The sequence below is a fragment of the Chinchilla lanigera genome, unplaced genomic scaffold (genome assembly GCF_000276665.1).
Source record: "Chinchilla lanigera isolate Chin_1 unplaced genomic scaffold, ChiLan1.0 scaffold00100, whole genome shotgun sequence".
NCBI lineage: Eukaryota > Metazoa > Chordata > Mammalia > Rodentia > Chinchillidae > Chinchilla > Chinchilla lanigera.
This window is the reverse complement of record NW_004955501.1, coordinates 4,922,691-4,943,637: the sequence shown is the minus strand read 5'-3', so window position 1 is coordinate 4,943,637 and position 20,947 is coordinate 4,922,691. Positions and strand designations below refer to the sequence as shown.

At 36.7% G+C, this 20,947-nt stretch overlaps 1 protein-coding gene across 7 annotated transcripts in view; it reads right to left on the bottom strand.

Annotated features, from left to right (window-relative positions):
* The window catches only part of Topbp1 (topoisomerase (DNA) II binding protein 1), a 67,309-nt gene that overhangs the window by 31,358 nt on the left and 15,004 nt on the right, over positions 1 to 20,947 (bottom strand). For all 7 annotated transcript variants that reach the window (XR_264253.2, XM_013505749.1, XM_013505751.1 and 4 more), the window contains exons 9-16: positions 16,237 to 16,400; positions 15,845 to 16,092; positions 12,907 to 13,265; positions 11,866 to 12,038; positions 6,795 to 7,003; positions 4,849 to 5,135; positions 1,224 to 1,397; positions 1,028 to 1,137 (exon numbers count right to left, since the gene is read on the bottom strand). Coding sequence is in view for 6 of the 7 variants with exons in the window: in XM_013505749.1 (XP_013361203.1) it covers positions 1,028 to 1,137; positions 1,224 to 1,397; positions 4,849 to 5,135; positions 6,795 to 7,003; positions 11,866 to 12,038; positions 12,907 to 13,265; positions 15,845 to 16,092; positions 16,237 to 16,400 (1,724 nt within the window). In the remaining variant the exon portion in view is untranslated. The remainder of the gene's footprint in view (positions 1 to 1,027; positions 1,138 to 1,223; positions 1,398 to 4,848; positions 5,136 to 6,794; positions 7,004 to 11,865; positions 12,039 to 12,906; positions 13,266 to 15,844; positions 16,093 to 16,236; positions 16,401 to 20,947) is intronic.

Below are 20,947 nucleotides of genomic sequence, written 5' to 3'. Positions count from 1 at the left end.
AATAACAGGTAATTACACAATTAAGGATATTACAAATAGGTAATATAAATAATAAGAAAGCTTCACTGCCAACAACAGATGCATTAAACAGATGTTTATAAGTATTACAGATAATTTTATTTTTATATTCTCTTCACCTAATTTATCAAGTAGAAAACTTCACTGAAATAAAATTAAATGGGAAGATAAAACTAAGTCTATTTCTCAAACTCTCAGCTATAAAGCCAACCACTATGTTACCTATGGACAGGTAGATACTAGGAATCAACAGAGAGAGGAAGCAAGTCTCTCCCCTAGCTAGGAAGCTGTCTCTAGCCTATGCTTTCAGGTTAGTGGTGCATCCAACAGACTATGTCTCTAAAGTCTTAAAAATGACACACATTAGCCAGGGGAGTGCCTACAGTCCCAGCTATTTAAAAGACTGAGGGAGGACCTGGGCATCACAGCAAGACCCTGTATCTGCCTGTCTGACTTTGGCAGTGCTGGGCATTGAACCAAGAGCCTCATGGACACTAGGTAGGTGCTCTACTACTGAGCTACATCACCAGCCCCAAACCCTTCCCTTAAGAAAAAAAGAAAAACAGATACAAATTAAAACATGCTGAAAACAGACCATCTTCATTCTGGAGGGCCGGGGAGTACTCAGTACTATGCATAAAAGAGCTCTAATCTGAAAATCATTAAGGTAAAAATGAGATTAATCTCAGGTTCTAGGGGATGACTGGACTATAAACTCTGAACACAGGAACTTAAACTCTACTGATCATACATGAATCCCAAGTTTCTACAATAATGAGTAAACAAACAGGTTCCCAAGTATTTGTTAACTACACCCTAAGAAACACGTACACACGCATGGGTAAATGAAAGAGCATTTTCAAAGACTGTGGCAAGTTAAAACTTAACTGGAGAGTTTACAGATAGCATTACAAACTGAAGAGCAAAAGTACATGTATTTTTGAGGATGCTCACAGTAACTTGGGTTTTCTTAGGCCACATTATCTCCGAACAGGAAGGAGTGCACTACCTGTACTCTGCTCCTAGGAAGGCTGCAATCGCGTTCAGCTCACTCTGCTTCTTACTGAGTTTTTTACTCACACATATGACAACTCTGTGAAGTGGCTTCGGAGCTTCTTCCTGTATGTAGGGGGAAACAACAGACTAGACATTGTTGTTTGAAATGTTTCAACTAAAATGTCCACATAGTAAGAGAATAAGTCTACCTTTTCTGATTGGGTGTTCTTCAGTTGAGGGCTGGCAGAAAGAGCAGCAGCATTTCGAGAGCTATTTGCCAAAGCAAGTTTCAAATTTCTGACAATGACTTCCGAGAGTGGTGGACTCAGTTTCTTTTTCTGCTTGCTGGGACCTCCTGGCGTTTCCAAGGCTGCAAGTGCATCCTATGTATTTGAAAGAGAAGTTGCGGGAGGGGAGGAAGAAAGAAGGGAGAGAAAGCAGTAAATAAGGAAGGAAGGAAACGAGGAAGGCAGGTCAAGGGGTGTAATAAGGAGGAGGAAGAACTCTTCACAATTAATGTGTTATAGCATTAACTGCCTCTGGTTTTCACCCAAACAGCAGCAAAGAGAATGAACTATAATTTATATCTGCATATTATGAAGAAAAATAAATCCCTACTGTCCAGCAAATCTGTTCAAGGAGACTACTAGGCTTAGAATTTAACAGTTCACGCTACATTTACATGAATCTTAAGAGTTAAAGCGGCAGTTAAAATAAAGGATATATTTTATATATCCTTTATATATATAAAGGGCTGGGGATATATAGCTCAGCAGCATAAGCGCCTGCCTGGTAAGCACAAGGTCCTGAGTTTGATTCCCAGTACCAAAAAAAAAAGAAAAAAAGGACACAAAAATAAAACACAGTAGGAAACACACAAGGATGGATATAAATCAGACATAAACTAAAAAACAAAAAGGAGTCAGAATAACCTGAGAATTGTGAAAAATCTTTAACTGTGTAAAATATATTCCTGTTCCCACAGCACCCACAATCCCTTTCTGAGAGGCAGCTACTGCCCGAGGGGCTTGCTCGTTATCTTCTTCCTCTGCACATACAGGCCACGTACACATCAGAACATATTCAATCTGGTCCCAATGATGAACTCTAGATTAATAATCTTTTGCTGGCATGTGATGCAACAAATAAGTGCACACCATTTTGTTGATATACTGGATACATATAAAATATCACTCCCTCAGGGAGACATTAATCATCTTCTCAAAGAATATTCTTTAAAAATATCCATCAAATATCAGAGCATAAAACATCTGTTAAGTTCTGCCAAGTACAAATAGTAAAATACTCTAAGGACAATGCAACAGGTCTAGAAGTTAAAAAACAAAAGTCCTGCAGAATGGAAATTAAAGACTTTAATGGTATTTGTTGGGCATATAGTTTTCATTCTCTACTAACAGTAAAATATGACCCAGTAACTTAATTTTGTAAGAATAAAAACCTACTAGCCACCTAAATGCTCATGCCCTGTACAGTACTAGAAATATAAATTGTGTATGTCCACATAATTGAGTAAATAACATAGTTACATGAAGCAACATGGACAAATATCCTAAATGGAAGATGAACAGAAACAACAGACTCAAACTAATCCATTTGCTGCAACTTACTTAAAAGTCAGAAATGGGCCGGAGATATATCTCAGTGGCACAAGCACCTGCCTGGCAAGTGCAAGGTCCTGAGTTTGATTCCTGGTACTGGGAAAAAAAAAAAGGACACAAAAATAAAGCACAGTAGGAAACACACAAGGATAGATATAAATCAGACACTCAAGAAAAGCATAATTAAGCTAGTGTGAAAAGCAGGAGTCACCTCTTATGAAGGAAATAGTGAGAGAAAAGCAAAATGAATTCTCAACTGTTAACAGTGCTTTTCAATTAGTAATACATTTATTGTAGTTTTTTTGTTTTATTTTGTTTGTGGTAATGAGGATTGAACCCAGAATCTTTGCACTGAGTACTTGTTTTTTTAACTCAGTACTTGTTTTTTTAACTTTTGAAAGAGGGTCTCACTAAGTTGCTAAATTGTCCCAGGGCTGAGCTTGAGCTTGCATTCCTCCTGTCTCAGCCTCCCAGAGTGATGACACTACCGAATTCTACCACCATGCACAACGTTAATGTGTGCCAATGAAAAAATTAATTTTAGGAGCTAATTTTTTGGTTTTTATTTTTGAGGCCTAATAAATGAACAATTCTGTGATCATTCCAGGGTCATATCTATGTTTTCAGTAAAGAACTCAACGTATGCTATCACGTCAGTTTGACAAACCAATGATTTTAACAGGAAGTTTACATACTACCATGAATGGGAAAAAGGGAGGGAGGAGATACTGCAAAATAAACTAGAATTCTAAACAAATCTTTAAATGTGGGTCTTTTTTTGTGTGAGACTACTTCAGAACTGTAGCTTTCACTCAAGGTGTCCATAAAAGAATGGTCTAAAGGGCTGGAAATATTGTGACTATTCTCTTGCCTACTAATACTATTTCATTTGCTCTTCACAGGGACTGTGAGCATGAGACCGTCGAGATCATTTGGATTCAGTCCATGGTTTTACAGACAAAAATGATGAGACCCAAAGAAGTTAACTAGTTTGAAAAGGCAGAAAGAGGGGAAAAGGCCCATTCCAGATCTTGCAGTTCCCAAGGCAGAGATTTTCCTTTACTTCTTAAAGTATGAGAAGCAAGAGTGTTAACCACAGTACAAAACGTTACTTCAGAGGAGATTTCATGCGTGTGCTCAGAATTCTGAGTTTGTTACAACAAGAAAGACTTTTTTCCCCATGTCAGTCACTGGAATTATTCAAGGATAAAGACATAAATTAGCTTGGAATTTCCCGGGTATGAATTGGTATTTATTTTCTGAAGATGAACAACTTGCAAACTTTACAGTAAGTGTGCATTGAAACACACTAGCAAAACTTACTAAAATGATGCTGTAAGCTATGCTATTCCTAAACATCAAGAGATTAGCTGCTGTAATATGGGCAAAACACCAATAGATTGATGGGCAGAGTAACTTTGTAAAGTTTCATGGATAAAGAAATCATAGGCATGATTTGAATAGCAACTTGAAAAGCCAAAAACTACTAAGAGAAAGTAAAAAAACCTTCTTTGGGAAATAAAAGGAAACCATTTGAAAAGGCTACATTAGCCTCTGATTTTCAAATGAATTTTTCAGAAATTCTACTCAGGACAATACTACTCAGATCAAATAAAGAAACACACCCCACTCATCTCCTCTAAGGGAAATGACTGAAAAGGAAGCTGACGCTACGGACATCTTCAGAAAGCAAACCCTGGGTGCACTCGTGGAGTGTATACATACACAGGAATGTGTTCACATTATCTCTACAGCTTATAAATTCATTTTATCACACTCTCTCATTCGATTCTTACAATATACCTGTCCATTTTCAGGTCAAATACTAGCTTCTTTGTTTAAAAGGAGAAAGTGGTATTCAGCTAGCTTAAATGAACTGCCTAGAGAAGTGACGTTGAACTTTTCAGAACTTTCCACAGCACAGTTCACTGTGGCACACATGCAGTAGGTTCGCTACCACTGGTCTAGAATTATACAGTTCATGGCAGATTTAGGACTTGAACCAGGATATTCTGATTTCACACCATACATATGAACAGCTGTTATGTAAACTTTGAATTCTGACTTCATTATAACAATAGAGTTGAGTATTCAGTACTATACTATAAACCTACCTGCTAACATCTCTGGAAAATTTATTACAACAAACTTTGCAGAATTTCAGGCTTTAACTTTATAAACTGCAACTTTAAGTAGGACTACCTTTAAAACTTACCTTCACATCAAAGGAAGGCTTAAAGAGTTTGTCCTTAGACAGAAATTTTGATGGTGTGTCCAGGTGTACTGAGGGCTCCTTCTGAAGTAGCTTTTCTACTGCTGAAGAGGCTGGAACCTGCCCAGTGTGTTGTGACAGTACAGCACGGAAAGCTTTACTCTGAAAGCGGTTCATATCCAAAGGTGTAATGGCCATTTTTCTGATAGGCTCCACATGGGTGGCAGGGCACACTGAAGTATGTGGATTTAGCGTCTCTCCATTTGTTATTTCAGCTTCCAACTTTTGTTCTAAAGATTTAAAATGAAAAAAACAAATATGAACCACTAATATCCTCATTCTTTCCTCTAAAGAAGCACACAAGGTGATATTCTTCTATCTCATTAGTACATGGTTTTTTTCTATTTTTTAATTTAATTAAATTTACTTTTTTACTCTTGGGTTTTTTTGAGATAGGGACTCACTATGTACTTCAACTGGCTCTGAATTCACTATGTAGCCCAGGCTGACCTTGCACTTAGTGATCCTCCTGCCTCAGCACCCAGTGCTGGAATTATAGGTATGTGTCATTATACTCAGCTACCTTACGGTAGTTTTCAAGTCAAGTCTCAGGAACACATTAAATCATAAAGTTATATTCCTAGTCTTTAAAAAGGAAACCAGGTAATGTGTTAAAACATACACTTTACAGGAAAAGCATTAACTAAAACAAATAATTAATAAACACAGACTATTTCATTTTGTTAAACACTAAAATCTCAATAAACCCACTTGTCATAATTGCATCAAAAAATATCAACTTCAGCAACAGAAGAATAAAAATCACTGGGGACGTAGCTCAGTGGTAAAGCACTTGCCTAGCATGAGCCAGGCTCTGGGCTTCATCCCCCATGCTGCAAAGACAACAAAATCTCAACTACAGTCAAGTTTTTGCAATGTCCACCAAGACATTTTAATATGCCCTATACTCACTTGTGTGTCCATCATAAATTCCCATCCTAGTTGGGTAAATACTTCATGGCTCTGAGAAGTGTTCCTAAGCTACTGACCTATCCTTTAAGTTTGCCCCTGAAGTCACCATGCAGAGGTTTGTGTCATCCCACCCTTGCCTCTTTCTACCTTTCTCACTACTGAACATAAGAGCAAAACACGTTCTCAATGACTCCCCCATGCCAGGCCTAATGCTAGACAGTGAAAATACAAAAGTCACAGGACATGCAAGCACCTTGCCTTTACAGGGTTTATAGTTCAGTGCAGAGACACAAAAGAACTGGTATAAGAACCATATAAGGGCAGAACAAAATGTTTTTGGGTTTTTTTGGGGGGAGGTGCTCTTTTTGAGACAGGATCTCACTATGCAATTCAGGCTGGCTTTGAACTCTCTTAGTAGCCCAGGCTGACCTCAACTCACAGCGACCCTCCTGCCTCAGCCTCCCAGATGCTGGGATTACAGGCATGCAGTACCATGCCCGGCAAAACAAAATGTTTTGGCAAGAAAAGCAGTGCCTACCTAAGGGTTCAATCACCAGCACTGGGAAAAAAAAACTGGAAAAGCCAATGAGCATGAAATGGTTTTAAGGAAATGTACAAAAGCCCAAAGAAAAGCAGGAAAAGAGCACATATGTAAGCCACATAAGGAATTAAGAGTAAAGAAGATAAAAGCTCACATCATTCATGTTCAAACTCTGAGAACCCCCAACATCCTTACATTGTTTTGTACCCACGAGCTTTCAGACAGTACTTATGGTTGATAGTACAATATAAAGTAAGCGTTGGTGGCAGACACACGTCACTTTGCCATCCAATATCAATTGCTCAGTAGTGGATTACTGCACCCAAAATGAAAAACAAAAATAAACAATCTTTCCTAAAGCAAGTTTTCGAACATGCACTTCTCAGAAACTATCAAGTAATGAAGTGTACACATGGAATAACAGAGAAGCAATAACCTGTGGGTGAATTTTCAATCAGAAAACGGCTTTCCTCTGCTCTCTTTCCCGTCCGAGCGGTCTCCAACAGCCAAGCGACAGTGACTGCTGGTAAATTCCACTTCTTTGCAGCTTGGTACTTAGAACCAACTGGTTCTTTCAATATAAGATGTGTACTGGCAAGCATGCCTTTCTTTGCATTGGATTTGCGAACAAAGTATTCTTGAACACTGAAATTTATATTTAAAGAAAAGCAAACCGTCACACACACAATTAGCCAGTAAACTAAGAATAAAGTTTCTATTAAGTTACTTAAGTTTGAGAAAACATACAGTGATTAAAAACTGGCATGTTCTACATGAAATTAAGTGAATTCCGTTACAAGGACTTATTCTAGGATAAAATTATACTGCTATACCACTTATACTTCATACAAACATAAAGACTTTCAAGACCAAGGACAGTACCTCTTTATTTAGTCATTACTCACCTGTCTTTTCCTCCTGAAAGGAGGCATGCAGCAAATATAGGAGCAAAGTACATAAATAATATTATCACATATAATCTCAATTGATCCTCTCATATTTGTGAAATAGTATAATTTTACAGATATGGCAAAAAGTATATTAAGTGACTTGCTCAAGAGCAGATGATAGTAAACAGAGACCACGGGGCAGAAACACAAGTCCAGCAGTTGAGAGACGGACAGAACTCAGTCTCTGCTCACTCCTGAACCTCACTCTGCAGCTCAGTGGCGGTGAACTTGTGGCACGTGTGCCGCAGCAGACTGTATCACCGAAAGCTCTAAAAGGCTGCCATCACCGTCCCAGCTCCTAACTTTTCAAACATTTTCTAATCTGCTAAGTCTTTCCTAGTGCTTTTGTAGTTCAGTTTTTACATTGAACCCACTGATCCCATTGGTACTAACTTTGGTATGAAACATGGCTCCAACTTTATCGCATCTTATTATCTTTCTTAACAATTCGATGGCTGTTTGTATTAGGTTTATCACTATAGTTGTTCATTCACTGAAGTTTTTTTTGGTTTTTTTTTTCCGGTACCGGGAACCGAACTCACGACCTTGTGCTTTGAAGTTTTTTTTTATACTCAGTTTTTGAGTGAGGTTTTACACACTGCAGTTTACTGTCAGGACAAGCCCCAACTACTCCATCTCAGAATTTTTGTGACTTTCCTGCTTACTAATCTTTCCATGTAAACTTTGGAATTAGTTTGGTTAGTGCCCTCCCTAAAAAAATTGCTCTGGTATGGCAGTCACACCTTATCCATAGTTTCAGTTCCCCAGTCAACTGTAGTCTAAAAATATTAAGTAGAAAAATCCAAAAATAAACAACTCCTAAGTTGTGAATTGCACAGCAATCTGAGTAGCATGATGAAATCTCACAGCCCACTTATCCCACCCAGGATGTGAATCACTGCTTTGTCCAGTGTATCCACACTGCATGTGCTGCCTGCCCATGGGTCACTTAGTAGATGGGTCAGAAATCAGATTAGGGAGGATCACATGCATGCTCACACCAAGAGAAACCATATTTACATAACTTTTTATTATAGTTGTTTAAAAAACAAATTTTTTTCTTATTGTTGCTAATCTTTTTGTTTTTGGCTTTTTGTTTGTTTTCTGAGACAGTCTTGTGCTCTGCTGTCTAGACTGGCCTCAAAAAGTATCAACCCTCCTGCCTCAGCCTCCCAACTGCTGGGATTACAGGCATGTGCCACCACACCTGGCTTAATGTTAATCTCGTTAGGCCTAATTTATGCTGTACATTTAATTTTATCCTAAGAACATATGTATATATCAGATAAAACATAGTAAATAGAGAGGCTCTAACATCATCCACAGTTTCAGACATATAATGGAGGTCTTAGAATACATCCTTGAAGGACAAGGGAAGACTACTATATTTTTTACTGGACTCATGTTAATGTTATATATTCACAAAGAGGACAAAGGCATGATTATTTGTCCTCTTTCCCAAGAACATGCAAATTCTGTCTACTATTCCAAATTTATTTTATTTCCCTCAAAAACATTTGTAAGTTTTCCATAGCTCTTCCAAGCTTCAAAATAAATTTGCCCTTTCCCCTACTAGTTCTTCTCCCTGGTTGTTCACAGGAAAGTCATAGATGTCTATGTATTAATTTTCTCATAGCCACTTTTCTGAATTTTTCTGAGCATGGCTTTAATTGTATCCAATGGAGTCTGTTGTTGTGTTTGTTACTGCTGTTTTCTGTAATTTCAGTTTTTTTTAAAAAAGTATTGCTTAATATAATTAAAATACAGAACCTATATATATATATATACATATATACACATACATATACAGCTTAATGAGTTATTATATGGTACAAACCCTTATATTCACTACCCGTGTTGAGACAGAATCTCTCCAGTGTGCCACACCATTCCCTTTCCTCCAGCCTAATGGTAACCACTACTTGAACATCTATGGCAATCACCCCTTCACTGTTCATTAATCACATACCGAAGCTTTTCGTTTTAGCTTACAGGTTCCTCTACACTTTTCATTCCCTTCACGTATACTAACTGAAGACACTACAGTATTTACACCACTGAATTGCTTTTATAAGCAATTATAAATTCTAAGCAAGCCTGGATTTTGCTGATTTATTACTGAAATGTAGTTTAACATGTTCTTCTTCTATAGTTCCTATAAATCAGTAGCTGGATCAAAAAGGCAACATCAGACTAAGGTTTGATTATTTTGGCAAGACTTCAAGGGATGGTGTATTTTGGCTGTCTTTTTACTGCATTAACTATTAACCTTTAGTGCCGAGATTCTCTCACTCATTAGGGTTTATAGTCCTATCCTCTCTCGTTTTTTGGCATACCCCTACAAAGGGCAATTTTGCTTTATCTACCTACATGTTATCCTAATGCACACTGTACTGAAATGGCAGGATAACAGCTAATCCTCTTCTTATTGTCAGCCTTCAAAATAAAAGGTGAGTTCCTGAGCATCTTTCAAAGGTGGCCAAATACCTTAGTTTCTACAGTACCATTGTGAAGTCATGATTTCAACATTATGTGCTGTGTTTGAATCCAGTGCAATTATCTTTAATGATACCTAAGTTTTCCTGTATTTGGCAAGTGGAGGTATTTTTGATACCACCTTCCCTAGTAGTCTTTGATAATATCTTTGCCCTCCTGCCTGACAAAATGTTTCAGATTCACTTATACATTTTCTCCCCCAAATCTGTAATTAACCATTTCTTTAAGCTTTAGCTTTAGTGGGAAATAACATTTTAAGATTAAAATCTGGGTTGCCTGGTACTACTGAGTTAGTAATTATTTTCAGGTTTATAAATGGTTTTGATTTCTTCTTTGAACCAAGAACAATTAAAAAGTTTTCAATTCTTCACACTTTTGCTGTTTTTGTCTTATGAATGATGTCATCTTTGGTATAGATATATATGAGGTGTGATCAAAATATACAATTTTTAAAATTTTTCAGATTTTTAAAATTTATTACTAAGTAAGGGACACAATGCCATAAACCACCTCTCAAAATTCTCCCCCTACCTCTGAACACACTGATTCCACCATTTCTGCCACTTTCTGGAGCAAGTTTGGAAATTCTTTTTTGCTAAATGTCTTTATGAGGTATGATAAAAAAATTCAGTAAATGCTGTTGCCCAGCAGTACCCAGTGAAAAGGCAGGACTGCAGCAATTACAGCAGATGTGCCTGCCCTCATCCACCTTGCTCACCAGATGTAGCACCATGCGACTTCTGGATATTCTCCGAAGTCAGAATGATCATGAAAGGTAAATGTTTTGAAATGATGTAAAAGGGCTTTTTTCAAAACCACTTCAGAAACCGGCGAGAATGATGGGGCAAGTGTTTAAAGCAAGAGGAAGTACTCCAACGGGAATTAACTACTAGCAATGTATGTTTTACTGTAATAAAGTAAAAAAAATTAAGATTCGCCATATTTTTTCAATCAGTGTTTATATTTTATCTTCAATGTGAATAGCATTATTTACAATGCTTTTTTCTTAATGACTTTTGATATAAATTCAAACTTGCTAGTAAAACTGCAACCTTTTTCTTAAGCACTTATGTCTTTGCCAACCATTCCTCCACAACGTTCTGAATCATTTTTCTTTAAAAGTAGTTGAAGTTTACTTTATGATCTAATCTAAAAGTATTTTAATGTAGAGCTTAATTTGTATTTATTGGTATTAACACGTCCCTACTTTTGTCTTTTTTCTTTTTTATAGATGGTACTGGGGATTGAATATAAGGCCTTATGTGTGCTAGGCAAATACTCTATCTCTGAACTATATCCCCAGCACCTCTCCCACTTTTAAAATTTTGTGACAGGATCTTGCTAAGTTATCCAGACTAGTCTCAAACTTGTGATCTTCCTGCCTCAGCCTCCCAGATAGCTAGGATTGCATCACATCAAGCTGCTTCTTTTTTACACAGCCATCATCTGATGATAAATTAGGACTGGGCTAATATGGATTTTGGAAGTAACTTTAAAATTCATTTTCTTTCACTCGAAGTAGTCACTGTCTGCTTACTATTTACATTTCTGGCTGAAAACAAGAGAAACAATGAATGTATACTGTAAGACAAATAAATCCATATGGTACACGGAAGGGTATAATGCTCCGATAAGCATTTACATATGAGCGCATATATCAGGATTAAACAGTCCTCCTAATTGCTAAACCAGTACAGCATTGAAGCCTAGAGTGTGTTTTTTCTTTTATTTCCTCACAGGGTCTCATTGTGTAGTCCAGGCTGGCCTCAAACTTACTACTTAGCTCAGGTTGGTCTCAAACTTTTGGGTCTCTTGCCTCAGCTTCCCAAATGTCAGGATTAGAGGCATTTGCCACATCTGGTCAACGCCTGTAGTCTCAAATGTTTGCCAGACATCCAGCTCATTGCATCTTGCCCTCCATCATCTTGAGCCATCTGACAGATACGGCATTCCTTACTCACAAATAAAAATACCTGGCCAAATTCTATTTACAATGCTTTCTAGTACATCAAAACAGATTAAAAAGTACACAAAAGCAGGTACACTAAAACCATTCCATACCTTGCTCCAAGGTGATTTGCTAAGAATATCAGAGAATCTTTTTCTGCTCCAACATACTGGCTGAATGAAAGCACACAGTCCTGTAAAGGCGTCATTCCTGTCATGACTGGGACTGGTGTGAAGAGAGGATTTGACTTTGGATCAAATAAGGTCTGATAGTCTATACAAGTAACCTTTTAAAAACAAGAAAAACAGTAAAGTCAACCCGGATAAAGATCAACACTGGTTCAATTATAGTACCAGTTTTAGTTTCAATAACATTTTCATGTAATAGAAACCTATCTCTGCTCATTTTCAATATAATTAAAATATTTAAAGAAAAATATAAACATCAATTCATTACAGATGTTAAAATCACATAGATTATTAGAGTTAATGTTTTTCAAAATCAACTGCTTCCAATGTATTAGTTTATCACCCCTGTCCCTTTGAGACAGGGTCTCACTATGTAATGTAATGCAGGGTGGCCTTAAACTTGCTATGTAGTCCAGGCTGGCCTTAAACTCATGGTAATTCTACTGCCTCAGCCTCCCAAGTGCTGGGATTACAGGACTGTACCACCATGCCCAGGTTTTCAACTTTAATTCTTGAGATGTTGAAAAAGCACATCATACTTTGGTTGTGAGGAAAGATAAATAGTAAGGGAAGACCCAGAGTGGCCTGCTAAGGGGTAGGTGTGGCGGTGCACACCTGTAATCCCTGCACTTGGAAGGCTTAGGCAGGAGGATTGCCAGGAGTTCGCATCCAGCCTGGGCCAGCCTGAATTACACAGTGAGACTCTGTCTCAGAAAAAAAGAAAAATAATGAATGTTGTTACTGTGATCCCTGGGACAGTAATGTCTGCTCCATCAGGATCAGGACAAGAGGTCTGCACAATTGTGTACTTTAAACATTTCCTCTGGTAAAAGCAAAGTCCAGATACTACTCAAACCCAAATGTGAATTTACATAAGCAAAACTACCTAAGAACTAAACACTCGTACTCTTGGCATTCATTCAAATACCCTTCAATACCACACTGTGACTGACAGTGTTTTCTTACCAGCCATGTATTTGTAACGACTTCTCCCACAGTTGCCTCTACTTCACATCCCAGCAAAGGCACCACAGCATAATCAGCAACAACTCTGCTAGGAAGGGACACAACCTTTCCAGCATATTCTCTTATGACGCTTGCAATACTGCATTCATTTTCATTACTAAAACCCAAAATAAGGAAACTCTTTCGGCTAAATAAGCCTTCTTCAGTAATTGTAGAAACATCAGGGAAGCAATGACTGACAGAAGATTGGTTTCCTTCTTGTAGAGAAATGTGAGTAGAATCATTAAAGGGCTCAACATGAGTAGAACCATTACAGGGCCCAACTTCAGACTCTGCAGCTTCAGACTTGTTAGCATCCACTGGAAGAGAAAAACAGTTCTCTAATAGATAATTTAATATAACAAGTCTCATCATTTGGAGGCTTACCCAACCAAGGCTTAAATGTACACAAGGAAGAAGGGATGTAGATCTACACCATGCTCAGGGTTACCAGGAATGTTATCAGGGTTACCAGGAATGTTATCAGTATCACCATCTTCCAGTAGGAAGCATGTTAGTTCTATGTATTCCTAGTGTGCTAGAAATGGATAAGCTGGAAGTCACAATGCTCCTATAGGCATGTCTTAGTTTCAAAACTTGTCTAGATAATTTAAAGTATCACTAAGAAAACATTAAAGGAAAAACAGAGTTAACAGGCCTAAAAACAGAATTAACAGGCCTATCTGGTGTAACTATCAAGCCTTTACCATGGAGAGAACTACATAAATGCAGTAATAAGAAAATCAGTTATTTCTAAAAATTCCTAAGATGTTTCTTGTTGAAGTTGGAGCTACTAAGATTTATGTCGATTTCTTCAGTGAATAAGTGATCAAGGACACAAGCAAATTATCTCAGCAAAGCCATTTTAGGATATAGTTGACTGACAGATGGGTACTATAAGAAATATATACAGCACCTATAGAAAAATATAAATCATTAAAATATACAGTCCATAATATCCAAAAAAACATTTCAAATTAAGGCTTGAGGTACAAGAAGTAAGAAGATATTTAAAAAACTCTATAGCTGTGTTGGAAGGTAATGCTGGGGTTGACAAACCACAGATAAGGAGCCCTCATGCGTCACACAGACTGTTTCTATATAGTCTTGGAATTAAGACTAACTTTTATATGTTTCAATGGTTGTCAAAACAAAACAGAGTGTGTGACAGAGACAGATTGTGGCTACAATTCCTAAAATGTTTACTGTTTACTCCTTAGGTGATAATATTCACTCTGCATTATGGAATTCACTCAAGCAGGGCATGATGGTGCATGCTGATAAATCCTAGCACTTCGGAGGCTGAGGCAGGAGGATCACTGCGAGTCCAAGGCCAGTCTGAACTACATAGTGAGACCCTGTCTCTAAAAAAGGATACATTCACTCAGACAGGCACTATGTCTAAGTGCTTATATTCATATAATGTTAACTATGAAATTAATATTATCAATATATTCCTTTTCTCCAAAACGAGTCTCAGGTTTCAAATAGAATCTGTAGCTTGCATTGTCACACAGTTATAAAGTGGGAGAAATGAGATATACGAGGGGGGCAATTATATACATTGGTAAACCAAAACAAATTACTCACCTATAAAACAATAATAACAACACTGGACTGTGAAACTAAAAAGATGAAAATATTAAACAAAATCACATAGGCTGTGTGTGTTAGGAAGGATTTGTGTATGTCTGTTGTGATCATTAAAGTATCCTAAGGTTCTTGAGGAAAAGAAAAATTCCAGTTGTCTTTAGATTTTGTTATGAGGCACATTAAAGTTCCAAGAGCAAACATTAAAAATATAAACAGTATACTGACTTCTAAACCTACAGAGGAAAAGGTATGGAGTTCAGAATGGGATTTAGGATTAAAAGGAACAAGATTAATCCACCCAAAATCAGACAAAAAAATTGTAAGGGCGTGGAGGGATAGAAAAATGGGACAAACAGAAGAAAATGAAATAACACTACCATAAGAGTATACACAGGTAAATTTCAGAAAGCAATCCATATTATGTCAGAGAGATGTACATGTCCCCTTGAATCACCCATGTCAATTTGGGGTTATATGCTAGAAAAATTCTTGTTCATGTGCACAAGGAGACATGCATAAGAACAACTTCAGCAGTGTGTTTCTAGTAACAAAGAGACATAACAAAAACATCATAGTGGAAAAAGTAATAAAGTATGGTATACCCATCTGGGTGCAGTATATTCATAGCTAGATACCTAGATTAGATAAGGACTTTTCCTATGAGGTGTAGGGGGTAGTTGGAAAAAACATACCATGTATGATTTATGTAAGTTAAAACAGATGCAAAATCAAACAATATATACATTGTTTATAGATGCATGATACAGATTATAAGAAAAAATGAAGAGCGATTCCCTGGAGGCTTTGACACAGCCATAATTCTATTTTTTACAACTAGATAACACTGTTACTCATCACATTATTCTTTATGTCTTTTTAGATATATTAAACACTTCATAATACATTCTATGTTTTACAAAAGAAAGTTTTTCCTAACTCTTCACTGAAAATTTACCTTACCACCCTTTTATAACTACATGCTGAGGTGGGCTGGGCATTCACAGGTATTGAAGACCTCAGTAATCCACCAGTCAGAAGCATTTGTTACAAATTATCACAAACTTACATAGCAAGCAATGCCTCTATGTGTAATAGATCAAAATGGAGCCAGTTAGTTGAAGACAACAGAGAAGAGCTCAGAGGTCTTGCCAGCCCAGAAAAAACTTACATACAAAATTTTAAGAGAATGAAAAGGTTTAACTTAAAATTTTGGCAGAGGTCATGTATGTATGTATGTATGTATTTAGCTACTAAAGTATTTCTTAGAAACTACTACCCCTATCAATACAAGTCAAGTATTTCTTACCTACTGTGGAGTTATTGTTTACATATTGAGAGAGCAGATCCTCATCAGCTTGTTCACGCATTTCACTAGGACCAAAGTCTTTCTTAGAGAAGCTGCTGTTCTTTTTTGAAAGAGCTGTTTTACTCTCAGGCTGATCTGAAGCTGGAATTTCTACTGGCTTGTAGCTGGCATGAATATACATTTCTTCAGGAAGCATGTAACCTTTATTAAAACACTCCAGCAACCATTTTGCTCCCACTACATGAGGCCTACAAAAACAGCACAGTTATACATTCATTTAAGCTACGAAGACCATCAGCCCACTTCCATGCAGTCTCGTGGACACAGACGTACAAGTTTAACAACAATTATTATACAAGTACAAACTGCTTTGAATTAAAAATTGACAAAACCTGTGTGCTGACTTATTCCAAAACTGCTTCAATTCATCATCATAATCTCCCACAATAATATGAGTTACATCTTCATTAAGCTGATTAAAACGAACTCCACCTCCACTGTTAATAAGCCTTCTCAGTTTATCTAGCTTTCTGCCACTAAAACCGCAAAGATATATCTGCAAAAAAAGAAAACATTTGCTTTAGATTGATATATATTTAAGATGCTTGATTTCTCAGTAGAAACAAAATTAAGAGTAGATATCCAAAAGAAAAAAAATAGGTGTTTAAATCCAATGTGCCTAAATAAGATAATCTACATACATTTTAGGGTACATTAAGAAATGAAATGTTTTCTGAAACTGTTAAAAATAATTTTACAGTCCCATAGTATTATCTTTCCTAGTAGATACCTGATAAGTTATTTTGTAGCTTTAAATAAAAGAGAAATCAAAATCTAGTATCTTCTGAATATTGGTGCATAACAATTTCTAGTCATGCAGGCAGCTTCTTAAATTGTGATGATCTTATTGCTACTAAATTTTAAAATAACTATAGAAATAATACTCTAATTGTAATTTCAAACTATCTATGCTTAAATCATTGCTTTCAGCTCGTACTGATTAACCACACAAGCTAAGCTGAGGAACACGTTCCTACCAGCTTGAACCACACGTGGTACATGCACGACTGTCCCACAGGTGACTTGGAACGTTGGTTCAGAGCCAACGGGCAATGAGACATATAAATTAAAGCACCACTGTGAATGTATTAAGCTCTTTAATTTTCTTACCTATAAAGAGATTTCTTTTTTGTAGTTAATAAAACCAAATATGTAAAAGCCAAAGAGTGCTTTGAGGAAAAAATGCAAAAATTTATTAAACTTATTTTTAATTATCAGGACATATATCTAAACCAATTTAATCAATACAAAAAATTTCCACCTCTATTTTATGAGGTCCCTTAAAAACCCAAGAATGACAAATCTTTCTGCATTTGTAATGTGAATTAAATCATCTCCATTACTATATATATTTTAACAAAAATTAGGACTCATACTTTTCTATATGTAAAGAATAATTAAAAATCATATCTAAAACTAATATAGCTTAGAATAAAAGAATACACAAAATATTTTCTGATCTACCAACAAGTTGGTAAGATTTGGAAGTATAGAAGGATGGGATCCTTTGCCAAATTTCCTTGACAATAATACAGTGATAAATCTTTGCTGTGTGACGAGTAAGAAATAAAGTGTATTCTAAAACTCTCACTTTTGTCCCAGGCAGCTACTGAAGATGGTGGAGGGGCAGGTTCTGGGGCTAGATGGTCAAGACTATCTCCTGGGCCACCTGGTGGCCACCCTGGCCATGCAGGTACTGCTGGACCGGAAGGCAACTGTTGTGCAGTATGAGGGCATCAACATTCCTGGCAACTTCTATAGAAACAAGTTAAAGTACCTGGCCATACCTCACCCTTGCCCCAACAAAGTTTCCTCTGAAAATTCCAGTACTAACCGTTTAACTCAACTAAAAGTATTCCAATAAAATCAGACTTCACATCAACCTTTTCTTCCCACCTACCACTATTCCCCCTTCCAACTTCCCCCTTAGTTTCTAACACGCTTCATCGAAGCCACCTCCCGTTCTCCCCACCCCACCTCATCTCTCACTGCAGAACCACAAATACTAAACAGTCATAGTATGCAGAGAAAATAGACGAAGGGGGAAAGAGTAACTTCAAGAGCTGTCATATAGAAGCGTTGTACGGTTGAACCTGTGGATGTTGTTATGTAGAAGCAATTCAGCAAACCATGAACAGGTCGACATCACTTAAGTAAATAACAGATGTAAATTCTACCACTGGACATATGAAGCTAAAAATTATTTACGGGGAGGTAACATCCTACAAAAAAAAATCTCCATATAAGTCACAAACTCTCTTCACTTCTCTAACCTGCAGCGAACGCCCTCGGGAAAAGAGGGTAGCAAAGATGGGCTATATATAATTTTTTGAAAAGACATGTACAAAAACAAACACAGATACACACAAGAGAAGGGGAAGAAAACAGATATTTAAACCCCCACAACTCTCCCAAAGCAGAACAAGGGCTCACAAAGGGAGAAGAAAACAAATACCAGGAAGCAGAAATCTATGAAAAGTTCATAGACAGGATGAAGAAAACAGATGAGCTCAAAGAGGAAATGAACCAAAAGCTTATAGTAATTTCACTCAATATGCAAATACAGGATAAAAAACTGGACGAGCTAACCAAAACAATTCAAAATCTAAATGAAAGATTCAGCAACGATATGGAATCGCTGACAAAACCTGTGTGCTGACTTATTCCAAAACTGCTTCAATTCATCATCATAATCTTGGAAAGATGTCAGACAGTAATACCTGAAATAAAAAATTGTACAGAATTCATATACTGTAGAAATTAGCAGTGTAAAGACAGAGTGACAGTAAGGACAAAATAGTGAACTACAACAAAGACTTCAAAGATGCTAAAAAGAAATGAAAAGAACAAGAGAAGACTATCCAGCAACTACTAGATAACAAGCAAACCAATCTACAGCTAATTGGAGTTAAAGAAAAACTAGAGGACAGCACAGATGGATTTACTAACATGCTTACAAAAATCAAATATAAAAGTAAAATACAAGTAAGCAGCACTTACAGAACATCAGTTACAATGAAAAAAGAAGCTCAACAAGGCATATCCTTATCAAATTACCAGATATCCAGCAAAAAACCAGCAGCCAGAGAAAAACAAAAAATCACATATAAAGGTAAACCAATTAGAGCCACAGGAGATTTCTCAACCCAAACCCTAAATGCCAGAAGAGCCTGGAGGGGAATATTTAAAGCTCTAAGAACAAATAACTTCCAACCCAGATTAACCTACCCACTAAAGCTACCCTTCACAACAGATGGAGAAATAAGGTATTTCCATGAAATAAACCAGCTCAGAAGATGTATGAGTGCTAAACCAGCTCTAGAGAAAAATACTTAAGAATATTCTCAACAGAAACAACAAATCAGACACAACTATGAACACAGGAAACCAGTAAGGTCAATGGATAAATAGCAGCAAAAAAAAAAAAAAAAAAACATCAGGAAAAGAAGAACAAAGGATACACCAACAGATTAAGAAGGCAATGATAATAAATAACCAACCCATTTTGGTAGTATCTTTCAATGTCAACAGCTTCAGCTCGTCAATAAAAGATAAGACTGGAAGACTGGGTCAAAAAACAGAATCCAACAATCTGTTGCATTCAAGAAATCCATCTCATCCAAAAAGATATTCATAAACTAAAAATTAAAGGATGGAAAATAACATTTCATGCACCAGGATCCTGAAAACAAGCAGTGGTAGGAATTCTAATATCAGACTTGGTAAATTTCAAGCTAAAATTTATTAAAAGAGACAAAGAAAGTCACTATATACTAGTTAAGGGAACAAGAGATAATACTGGTAAATATATATGTACTGAATACTGAAGCACCTATCTTCATAAAACAAAAACTGCTGAAGTTAAAAGATTGAATAAACAGGGGCTGGGGATTTAGCTCAGTGGCAAAAGCGCCTGCCTGGCAAGCGCAAGGTCGTGAGTTCGGTTCCTGGTACCAGAGGAAAACCCAAAAAAAAAAAAAAAATTGAATAAACACTACCACAATCGTAGTAGGAGATTTTCACAACCATTTTCACAAAGAGCTAGATCAACCAAACAAAAAACCAATCAAAAAGTTTCAGTGCTAAACCACACCCTTGAACATATAGATTTAATGGATATACAGAGCATTTCACCCCCTGTAACACAGTATAAATTCTTTTCAGCAGCACATGGTACTTTATCCAAAACAGATCACATACTAGTCCACAAAGCCTGCTTAAGTAAATATAATGCCCCATGCATACTGCCAGATCACTGTGCAATGAAAACAGAACCAACAACAAAAGAAATTTCAGAAAAGGTAAGAGCTCCTGGAAAATTAACAATATACTCCCAAACAACCAGTCAGTGAAGAAATAAAAAAAATTTTAAAATTTCTGAAAGTTAACGACAATGGTGGTACAACTCATCAAAACCTCTGTGACACTATGAAAGCAGTTTTAAGAACAAAATTCATCGTAATCCATGCTCACATTAGGAAAACAGAAAGTTCAAATAGACCACCTTATGAGAAAACTTAAAATACTTGAGAGATAACAACAAGCCAGCCTCAAACCAATTTCAGGAAGGAATTTATAAAGGTGAAAGCAGAAATCAATGAAACTGAGACTACAAAAAAAGCTGAAAAAAAAAGAAAAGTCAACAAACTGAAGAGCTGGTTCTTTAAAAGAATAAAATAGATAAACCCCTTGCCAAACATATCAAAAGAAAGCAAGGAAAGAATCACATCAATGCAGTCAGAAACACAACAGGTGAAATCACAAGACACTGTGGAAATCCAGAAGATAGTAACTACTCCTAAAAATTACATTCCAACAAATTAGCAAATTTTGAAGAAACGGAAATTGCCAGACACATATAAACTACTGAAACTAGGCCAAGAAGGCATAAATATGCTTAACAACTCAGTAACAAGCAATGAAACTGACACTGTAGTAAAGAATCTACTAACAAAACAACCCCAGGACCTGACAGATTCATTGCTGAAGTCAACGAAGCCTTTATGGATGTTATATTACCAATACTCCTCAAGCTCTTCAAAG